The following is an 11,284-nucleotide window of genomic DNA, read 5'->3' on the forward strand; positions in this document are numbered from 1 at the left end:
TCAGGAAATTAAATGTAAATGCTACTGTTGGTTACTGAAATATGGCAAACCCCCACCCAGGTGGTTTTCTGACAGTGACAGGAAGATCACTTCAGTCTGAGGCTCTGCCTGTCACCAGTACTGTCACTCTCAGCACTGTTCAGTGGAGTCAGATAAGGTGAGGCTCAGCAATTCTTTTTAGGCAAAATCCAGCCAGTTTCTCTAAGGAGACAATACAAGACAAACAATTCTGCCTTCTTTTAAAAGGTTACCCTTTATTTGTGTGGAGATACTTGGTTATTTGCACTTAGAAAACATTTCGTCTCCTTTATTTTCCTCTTTTATTTTCCCAGAGAAAAAAAACATTAAAATTAGTGAAGTTAAGTCCCATGGGGATGGGTTTGTGCGTTGCTAGATTTGACCTGTTGGGTTAAGCATCTCTTTATTGCACCTGCTTTTGTGCTTTTAGCTCCTGATTATACCTATAGGAATAAAAAAGAAAGAGCACAGGCTAAGAATAGAATAGAACACCAGTTACAATAACAGTGTTTTCCTAGCAATCTGTTCACCAGAGGAGGTTTAAAATTACAATGGACTTGAGGGTGGAAACTTGGGATAGCATATCTTAATTCTTGTTGGAAGTTTTAAAGTAGCTAAGTTTGCTACATTCCTGGCCAGTACTGAAGCCAGAAAACTCCCAAAGTTTCCTTCAAGCAACAATTTTTTGAAATGCTTAAGAGCCCTCTGATCCAGCTGGAACTGACACAATTCAATGCTGCTCTAGCTATACTGAAAATATTTACAGCTTCACTCCGACTTAACTGTAAAACTAACAATGTAGCAAAAACATTCTGTAATGTTTCATGAATGGTTCAGTTCCTCTTGCCTGTTGCACTGACAGAGAGGCTGGCAGCATTTATAAATTCCTGGTTAATGCTTAGCTGTACTTGTACCCTTAGCAATGCATACCTCCATATTCGGAAAAGCTGGGAACCACCAGCACAGCCAACAAAGAAGTTCACAGCAAACAGACTCCAGTTTTTAGGGATAATCACCAGCGAATACCTTGACCAAATAAGGCCTGTTGAAAAAAAAAATGGAAAGTTTAAAGATATTTCAAATTAAATATTCAGATATTTCCTTAAGTTTGGAGGCAGATTCATGGGCCAGTTGAAGTGAACAAATCTCACAACTTCACGTTAGACAACTGCTTTGCTTACAGCTACCTTTTTCTCAGTGAAAAATGCCAGTGGGACATCTACAGGTATGTACTGCATTTTTCTGAAATAGCTACAGTAAGGTCAATCATAGTCTGAATATCTCAGATCCTCTGTAGTCTACAGCAGCCTAAACCTTAATTCTCCAGCAGCATTGCAGTGTAGTGATACTTTGCTGTATATCCAGCTTGCTGCACTACATTGGAGATTATGCAAAACTTGTGCAAAATGCACAGGACTGCATCAGATATCAAAATGAAGTCTGGAGAGCCCTTTTAGACAGGAAAAGCATTGGAAAAAGTGGTGCAGCACCTTCCCTGGAGGTGTTGATAAGAAATGTAGTTGTGTCACTTAGAGACGCATTTTAGTGGAGGACTTGGAAGTGCTGGGTTAATGGTTGGATTCTATGATCTTAAAAGTCTTTTCCAACCTAAATGATTCTAGGATTACAGAATATTGTTTCTGCCAGTGTGAGAATTCTTGGCAGACAGCAGTGCAGTAGTCCATGTGCCACTGCTTCAAATTTCTTATAGCACTTGGAAATTCTTTCCAGTTATGTTAGTGTAATTACCCTTCCATTCTTAAATCCCTTAAAGTCTGTTCTAAAAAAGTCACTGTATCCTGGACTGATTTCAAAAATACTTGATCTGAAGGAAAAGAGGTCACTTACTGCAATGAATGATATCATGGTAACTTAAGGGATGACACTCATGCCTAACTTGTAGCAACTTGTGCTGAACAATTCCAAACTAAGACAGGTGTAGAAAACTGTTACATAATTACAGAATGTTTACTGATTTAATAACAAGTAGAGGTCTGTCCTAGAATCAGCATCCAACAGCAATAGTGACAGCTAGCATGTTAAAATTAAAGCTTTCTGTGGAGGTGGATTAGTACTGATGGAAGATTCTGAGATGGTGCTGTGTGAAAACAGAAAGTGTGGCTTTACCTGTGGCCATGAGTACTGCAGACTGTGCTGTGCTGAGCTTTTCTGCTGGTCTGGCCATGTCAGCCAGTCCAGCACACACCAAGCCCTGCAAAGAGAAATTCAGTGAGCACCAGTCAGGGACTCCTGTAACAGATGAAGAGCTTTACAAGGGGAAGCTGCTTCACAGCTCAGTGCTTATCCTACTGCATTATGCAGGAGATGGGATGCATTCTGTGAGCAATTAGACTCTGGGAGATACCATCCATTTCCAGTCCTTTGTGGTAGGAAAAAGAACACAGTTCTAGCAGCTACAACTGCAATAAAATCCCAGGCACTGGCAGTTTTGTATTAATTCAAGAACAAGGTTAATTTGAACACAGCTGCTTAAGAAAGCAGCTGAAAAAAATCCACCCTTGTTTTCATGCAACAAGTAGAGGCTTATTTAAATAAGGGCCTTCTTTCCACAGGTCAGGCTAAGATACTGCTGGTATCTTCACCCCATAAAGTCTTCATTTAGCTTCATATGAGGGGGGTATTTTTCTTAAATATAATTTCAGTAATAGTAGAAAACATGCAGGCAAATTGAGGAATAGCTTGGCTGATCTACTTGACATTAGCAACAAACACTCTGCTTGCTTTGTTTGTTGTGTTATTGCCCTCTACTGGAAATACAATTTCATGTTCCTGTTACACCAGTTCACAAAAAACTCCAAACAAACCCCTAAGTAAGACAGTCCTAGCGCTTTCACCCAGGACTCCTTGGGCACAGAAGAGCTGCCTGTGTGCTCAGGCTCGGGAGGGTGTTTCCAGGGAGAACCTCTGAGGAAGGGGAAGGTTAACCATGGTTCCTGCAGCTCCAGTCCAGCCAACTGACAAAGAAACCCAGCTGTAGCTCAGAGCACAATGTTGCCTGTGGCCTATAAAACGCTGGGGTTCACGGCGCCAAAGTTACAAAGCAGCTGGCAATGGTAAGAGCGGGTTACATCCTTGTTATCAAACAAGATCAAACCCTTGTGGGTTTGGAGATCTCTAGTTTTATCTGTATCAATGCAACACCTCAGAAGAGCAATAGTGAATTAGGAGGTGGCATTTGCATCACCTGGGCACAAACACAGCCCAGGGCTGCAGCCAGTGGGAAGCAGAACCTCACAGGAGGCAGAGCACCACTGACAGCCACAATGGCAGCTGCCTTTGGCTTTTATGTCAAGACTACCTTGCACTCTGACATGCTTCAAGCTATGAGGCTTAGGTATTGGCTTCCATAAGATACTTCTCAAATTCCTCAATCTCAGAAGAAGCACACACTTTAGGAGCTTTGTGTCATGCCAGCTCATGCCTACCTTGAGCAACAGGTGGTGTTTCACAAGAGAAAGCCTTTGTGAAAACCAGTGAAAAGCACAATTCTTCCAGAAAGCATTTCCCCCACACTGTATCCCCTTCATTTTGTGCTGTTATTAAGGCTAATTTTGTTCCTCCCCATATATTAAGAATTAGAGCCTCTAATCTTTCTGCAGGCTCAAGTATCTGCTGGGAAACTCTTGCTTGCTCAGTGTGTTGCAGCAGATTGCCCTGGCACGACACGCAGACACCAGCTGGCATCTTGTACTTACCCACTTCATAATAGGTGCCCAGAAAAACACTGTTTTGGGACCTGAGGGAGGATGGGAGAAAAGAAGTTAAATCATGTAGTAAATGTGGCTGTTTTAATACCCACAGTAAGTTTAAAGTGGTTTATTTTGGTTGTGGTTTTTTTTTTTTTAATAATGAATTGTTTATATTAACATTTTCTACTGCTGTACAGGCTCTGCCACCTAATACTCATAATTCATCAACTCAGTGCATCAACCTTCAGTTGTGTAATCACTCCACACATTTCTGCAACAGCTGGATAGGATTTTGTATGTCCATGTTCAAGCAACTGAGAACACCAAAGCATGCAAAATGCATTTATAATTGAAAGAGTTAGGAAAAGGGGTAGGAATAGGGAAAACACCCCAAAAATTTACCAGTAGGTAAAGGAGGATTATGGGAAAGAGGATGAAATCTCAAGAAGGAAGGGAGAAAAATCCAATGGCATTGGACCTGGGGAAAAAACAGCTCTCTTATGAATACATATAATTTCCAGTGGTGCTAAAATAGCAGCTGGTTGGTTAAAACAAAGCCCTGCAAAGCCACACCTACAACTATGCCAGAAATTATTAATCTGGGACTTGTGCTCCAAGTCTTAAATAAGAGACCACAATCCAAAGTACCAACTTCTCCTGTGAGAAAGTCAGGACACTGTTCTAATTTTATCACAAAAAATTAATGTTTAGGTCACTGCTCGGCACTCTGATAAGATGCAGGATGAAGCCAAGTTTTCACTGTAATATATTACATAGGAGTAACCACCAGGACTTTGGTTGCCTGCTTTTTATGAGAGCTGTTTCTTCACTAATAATTCAGCCTTTAAAATACCTTGCACTAACTACTTGTACTTCCAGTTTTAACCACCCTTAAGTTTAAAACTACGACTTGGGAAACAAAAACTGGCTTGGCAGCCTTGCATAAAGCCCTTTTTAACCAACCCTGCGTGTGATCAAGTTTCAAACTGCATTTAATAACTACAAGTACATTACCTTTTGTCTAGTATTGTTGAATATTAGATAACAGCAGCTTAATGTTCATCCTCTAAAGTAACAAACTTCAGCTGCTGTTCTCTTAGGCACTTATTTGGTGTGTCAGAACCAGGCTGCAAATTCGGCTTGTTATAAATAAATCAGTCTTACAGAGTAGCTTTAATTACTAACATTTATCTTATTCTAAAACACAAATTCAGATTTGGAGTACTAGAGGATGTGGGGTGAGTATGAATTATTAACTTGACATTCCCTAAACAGCTAGTAGAGTTTTCAAAAAGACTGACATTAATTTTTATTAATAATAGAAAACTCAACCATTTCAAACTGCAGAACTAAGAAAAAGTTGGAGACAGGGAAGGTACCAAGCCAGGTCTGTAATTAGGTAAAAGTGTCAAACACCTCTCCTTGGAGGCACTCCAGCAAGCACCCAGCCTGGGTGAGTCCTTCCCAGCTCCTGACATCCAGAATTTTTCAAGGATGAATATGACAGCAGCACAAGAGAGCAGGGGGACACCAGAGGCTAATTTGGACATCACATGTGTAACCAGTTTATAGAATGTATGACTTCTATTAAATATGAGAAGCCTTTGTGCTGAAAACTTGAGTTTAGTCAGGCAAAGTGAACCAGAGAGGCCAAAGGGGAGGGAGCACAAGCTCAGCCCGTGCCTTCCCATGGCAGCCTGGGGAGCTGGTGTGCCAGGCCCTCCAGTGTCCTCCAGCAAGGCCAGCCAAAGAAACAGTTTTTAACAGGCACCAGTTATTTTGCTGGAAGCTTTCTTTATGCCAGAAAGTGCTTCATGCCTCACAAGTGATTTATAATTTCATGACAATGATGTTTATATTATTCCTGAATTAGATTAGAGATTTAGATGTCACTGGAGATAAAAGAAAGCCTCTCATTTTTAACCCACTTTTTTTTTTTTTCCCTGCAGTCAGAGTGACAGCTATTGCATAACTTTCTCACAGACACACCTTCAAGGCTAAAATAGAAGTTGCAGGGGTTCAGTTTCTATACTTGCTCGTGCTGTGACTTTTCTCACTTATACCATCAGTATGGATTATGACAGACACGTGTGTGTATATATAACACACAGAATCCCTAAAAATGGATTTATTGATTACAACATTATGGTGATGACCAAAAGCAGCCCACAGTCAGTTTTGTGCAGTGAAAAGCTCTGCAGAGAACTTCCAAAACCTTCTCCAAGCTCTGCTGAAGAAGGAACATGGATGTTCCCAGTACCTGCTGTGCCTTGCATCCACTAAGAACATCTGGAAGCTGCCACATTTCCCACCAATGGAATGTGTCTGTCAGTGTTGGACATACTGTCTCTTTATATATAAAAACAATACGTTAATGTTAAATGTATTGGTGTAGAGAACTGCACTTTTCACTCTTTGTGATTTCTTTAGAGCTACGATTTTCCTTCCAAGAAAGGGCCAGTGGAAGAGGATAGAGCAACTGACTGCAAACCAAAGTCCATTTTCACAGTGCGTATTCCTGGTAGGTGAAGAGTCAAGGATGCCTGTGACACCGACACAGTGGGGACAGAGCCTATGGGATGCCAGGATTTTATCGGGCGCTCCTTTTAACAGCCGACGCAATTTGTTTACAGGACAAACACCACGTAGATGGCACTGAACGAGATCATTTTACAGGAGGTTTCTCCCTAATAGCACAAACCCCCATGGAAAGATACACTGTAGGTCAGGTGAGGGGAGCGCATTCTCCACCCACAGCAGTCCTCCCGCGAACTCGCCAAGGGCGCGATTCCCTTTGCTGGAAGAGTGGGATTCAGCAGAAAGGAAATACAACCAAAGGCTGCCTGAGTTGCCCAGGGCACATTTCAGGATCAGAAACCCTGGCAGCGCCGTCCCCCATCCCTGGCAGTGTCCGAGGCCAGGCTGGATGGGGCTCTGAGTCGCCTGCTCCGGTGGAAGGTGTCCCTAGCCGTGGCAGCGGGTGGAACTGGATGATCTTTAATATCCCTTTATCCCAAACCATTCCACGATTTTCCCAGCACATCCTCTTGAAAGAAGCGGCTGCCGAGGCCTCCAGGCCCCTTTAGAGCCATGACATGCCCTGGGCCAGGCTCTGGCAGCCCACGCGATCCCTGGATCCGCGCCGCGGTACCGCGGAGTGGCAGCAGCGCATCCCTCCCGGGACCGCCCGCGCCGTGCCCGGTTATCCTCTTCCCCCTCCACAGACACTATCAATTCCCCGTAACGGAGCAGGACTGCGCTCCAGGGCCGCTTTCCCGCGCCACAACCCCCCTAACCGCGTTACCGCGGCCCCGATCCCGTCCGGAGCGCATCCCCCGCTCCGCCCTTCCCGCCGCTCCAACCGGGAGCCAAGGTGACCCCCGCCCCTTACCCGCTGGGTGGTTGTAGAAGGGCCGGAACCGCGGCGGCAGCATGAGCTCGATGCGGTCGAGCATGCGGTGGTAGGAGGCGCGGAGCCCCGCGACGGCGGCCGCCATGGCGAGCGAGGGGCGAGCGAGGGGCGAGCGGGCACGGAGCGGGGGCCGCGTTCCCTCCGCCCGTCCGTGCGTCCTTCCTCCGCCGGGCCCCGCCCCCCGGACCTGCCCACCCGGCAGCCCGCGCTCTGATTGGTCATCGCCGCAGGGGCGGGGGCGGGGCGGAGAGCTGCGCGCCGCGCTATTGGCTGAGCGCGTTGGCCCGGGCACCTGGGGAGAGCTGGCGCGCCCGCCGCCCTCGCAAGGGCACGGGCGCCCGGCTCAGAGATGGTCGCCTCCGCTTCGCTCTCCCCCCAAGATGGCGGCCGCGGGGGAACCCTGCGCTGCGAGTAATGCGCCCAAAGCCAAGATGTCCGTCTTGCGGCTTCACACCGCTTCACTGGACGGGGCGGGTTTCTTCCGAGCGCGCTGACGTCACCGTCCGCGCCCACGACGCGCCCTCCCCTCATCGGGACGGGGCGACGTCACCGGCTCGCGCGAGACGCCCATTAATCTCGGGCCCCCGCGCCCCCCTCCCGCCCGGTGGGCGTGGCCCTCCCCGCTGCCGGGGTGGGCGTGGCCGCGGGAGTGGTGGGCGTGGCCCGGACCCGCCGCCCCTCTGGCTCGCGGTCGGTGCCTCGGCGCGAGGCGGGCGCGGGGCGTGGTCATGCTGTGATAACAAGAGCTGATACTGAAAACAGGCAGGGAGAGCAGAGGACAGGCTTGAAAGGAGCGCCCCACCAAGCCGGGAGGGCGCCCGGAGCCCCTTCCAGGCGCCGCCGCTCCCCCGCTCGGCCGCGCTGTCCCGCGGCTCCGAAGTTGCCTGCGCCCCGTGTGGGGCGGCGACGACTCCTCCAAATCCACTCCCGGCCCCCCGCGCCCTCAGGGGCGGTGCGGGACACCCCGGCCCCGTCCCTCGGCGCTGCCGGGGCCCGCCAGGACCCCCCGGCCCCTCGGTGCGCGGCTCCGCTCGCCCGCCGCCCTTGCTTCCCGAAGGAACTGTTGCACGCCGAGATCCAGCCGGGAAGTTGGGCGGCGGCTCAAAATAGCTCCGGGGCCGGGCAGGGTCCGGATTTACCGGCGCTGAGCTGCCGGGGGCTGGGAACAAAGCACGTAGACGCCTCCGGGATCATGGCGCGGCCGCTGTCCCGGCGCCCCCGAGGTGTTCCCGGGGCTCTGGGGGAAGCCGAGCCGCTGGAACGCGCTCGGTGCGGGCCGATCCGCCCCCGCTTTGTGTCCCCGAGTGCTCCGCGGCCACCGCGGGGTCCCCGCGGCCGCCCCAGCCCCGGGCTGCCCTCGCCTCCGCGCCCGAGCCAGGTATTTCCACTTTCCAAGTTAAAGCCAGCGCCAGTTTTAGCTCCCGAGGCCGCGGGGAGGTTTCCGTGGCGTGGAGGAACTATCGATATTCTTTGTCATAGCGCAGGTTCTGTGAAAAACGTTGCCAAAAAAAAATATTTTGAAGCACCGGTATTTATTCACGTGTTTTCGGAGGTGTGGCGGTCCGTCCTAGTGGCACTGTGGATTTGGGGGGTGTCTCTCCGGGCTGGATGTCTTAGTGTGTCGGGAACGCGTTCTTTTGTGCTCGTGTGGCAAAACAATTCCTGCCTTGGAGTGGAAACCTCGAGTACTCGAGATGGAGCTTGATTTACAGCGTTGTAAAACGAGCGTCGATCCGTGCCTTCCAGGCTTTCCCGGCTGTGCTCGGTGGCGATGGCCTGTCGTTTGGTTTTTTCCTGGTGGAATTTAAGGTGGGATATCACATTACCGAGCCTAAGTCAGGAGTTTTCTGTCTGTAGTCCCTGAACGCTCAGTAATCCTCAAAAGGTTAATATAGGAAATCAAGGTTATTGCTGGTAGGTTTCTACAGAGAGGGGGGTGTGTGTGTGTGTGCAGTGCACAAGTTCCTTGAAAAGAAATTTTGAGTCCTAAAATAGGGAAAAAAAAAAAAAAAGATTGACAACTAACGATCTAGCTGCTTTTGGTTTTGGTTATGTCTCAAGCTGTGCTTGGCCAAGCCTTAGCTGAGGATTGTTCTAACTTTTAGTCATCAATCCTTCTGACTCGAATTTTTTTTTCTTTTTCACTGCTCCAGCTGGAGCAGAAAAGCTCAATGTTAAAATTAGGACTGTAGTGTGCAGATTCTGAAGAAGCACCTTTTTTTTTTTGATGAAGACCTTTGTAGGTTTTTTCTTCTGCTTTTACGTGGTTGTGTCTCTGAGAGTTGAAGTACTAAGATTTGAACAGCAGAAATCATCTTCCCAGACTTACCAAGATGTCTTTTCTGGATGCTGCTCCAATAAAACACACATAACTTCAGTTAAAAACAAAACTCTGGTGCCTTGGTTAAGGTCTCCTATTTACTGTTCTTCCTTTCACCTAAACCAAGTTCAGTTGTTCGAGAGCCTTGAAAAAATAGGACCTGGCAGAGCCTTCCCATGGAATTGATGCTGAGATCTGCACTGGTGGTGGCAAGACATGCCCAGTCCTTACTGACTCCTGCTTTTCACCATGGACTTGGTACAGGGTGCCCTTCTTTTGTGGAACCACTGCACTTTTACCCCAAGTGGCCTTTATGGCCTTAATAAACCCATTGATTTGACTGCTAGTCAGGTGTGGTTGTTCAAGTGCAGACTTCCCAGAGAAGAGGCCTGTTGTTGTGCCTTTTTGTGTGCAGGGCAGTGTAGGTGTGGGTCTTTTCTCTTTCAGACTCTTGTGTAGGAGCTTTGTTCTCTGGCCCGCTGGTCAAGACTGCAGTGGTCAGCTGGGTGCCACTGGTTGTTGGTCACTGCTGGTCTGATCTGCGTGGGAAGTAAGGCTTCTTCCTATTTATAATTTATTTTTTTTAGTAGCATTTCAACAGTCTGGCAGACAGAACAAGTGGAGGACAGGAATTTCATTGTAACTTAGGAGTAGTGGGAGATTCGAGGCATTGTCCATGTGCTTTTTTTTTTTTTTTTTTTTGGTTTGGGTAAATTTTTTTGCAAATTTATCTAAACAGTTATAGATTTAAGTACAAAATGAAGTAGTTTATATGTCTCTTCTTTGCTTGCTGTGCTTTTTCAGCCACCAAATCAAAGGAAAAGTATTATGGCAAGTCCATGACTAACAGTGCAGTTGGGAGGAAGACGTGCCTGTATGGATGGTACTTAATGAGCCCTTCACTGGGATGGTTGTGTTGTGCTACAGTGTAAAATATCAGAAATATCAACAGTCACCATGTTTTGAAGTAAGACATCTGAGAACTAATTGCTGTTTCCTATTTACTCAGTGTTTTAGTTTCATGTGAACTGGCAATCAAGTGGCACTCTATAAATAGCCTCTCTCAGCTTCTGAAAACAGCTGCTCCAGGAAGGATCTGTGTAATGTACCTTTCCATGGAGATAGCTCACCCCTGGAATTTATGGCCTTGCAAAAACTCTGTCTGATTTTGCAAGATCTCTAAAGAATTGCTCTGAAGCCCAGTCAGTTCTGGACAGAGTTCCAGAGAAACAGATCATGAAGATGGGGCCGTAGGTGCATCCCTGGGGTGTGTCCTTCAGGTGTTATCCTTCAGTGAGAGCTCCTGCTGTGATGAGAGAGGGAAGATGTGGGTCTCAGCAATGTATCTGTTAGCTACCTTTCCTTCAGCATTTGTAGGCTAATTAGTCCCAATTTCAGACAGTTTTTCTATTTGAGGTCTCCAGAGGAAGGCAGGACTGGGGGAGGCTGTCAGTAACTCTCTTTTCTTTAATCCAATTTAGGCATCCTCTTAGCCTGGTGCTGGTGGGAGGAGCCCTGCTGCTGGATCACAGATGGAAGCTGAGTTTCAGACTGCTTTCAGTGGCACCTGGCCATGCTTTTGCCCTGAAAAACATTGGGGCAAACTGTAGTATCCAAGTTCAATTCTGCCTTGAAGCTGGCAAGTGTAATTACTCAGGATACTTTCACAGGAATTTCCAAATCTTGCAATTTTGTATCATTGTGGCAATGCTTCATCCACCAGTGAACAAACCTGTTCTGGTGGCAGGTCAAGTGTTCTGGGCACAATAAAGGCCTCTGTGTGGATTAAATATAGCATATAACGATTTGGCTAGAGAAATGGCA

General features: G+C 47.5%; 1 protein-coding gene across 1 annotated transcript; it reads right to left on the reverse strand.

Annotated features, from left to right (window-relative positions):
- Nucleotides 1-234: 234 nt before the first annotated feature.
- Nucleotides 235-7,333, reverse strand: MPC2 (mitochondrial pyruvate carrier 2). Its single transcript, XM_041480201.1, has 5 exons — nucleotides 7,120-7,333; nucleotides 3,735-3,775; nucleotides 2,146-2,230; nucleotides 949-1,060; nucleotides 235-461 (listed from the first exon to the last, which is right to left on the reverse strand). The coding sequence occupies exons 1-5, from the start codon at nucleotides 7,223-7,225 to the stop codon at nucleotides 422-424; spliced, it is 384 nt and encodes a 127-aa protein (XP_041336135.1). The 5' UTR covers nucleotides 7,226-7,333; the 3' UTR covers nucleotides 235-421.
- Between the last annotated feature and the right edge of the window lie 3,951 nt (nucleotides 7,334-11,284).

The sequence above is a fragment of the Pyrgilauda ruficollis genome, unplaced genomic scaffold (genome assembly GCF_017590135.1).
Source record: "Pyrgilauda ruficollis isolate IOZ18807 unplaced genomic scaffold, ASM1759013v1 scaffold50, whole genome shotgun sequence".
Classification (NCBI taxonomy): Eukaryota; Metazoa; Chordata; class Aves; order Passeriformes; family Passeridae; genus Pyrgilauda; species Pyrgilauda ruficollis.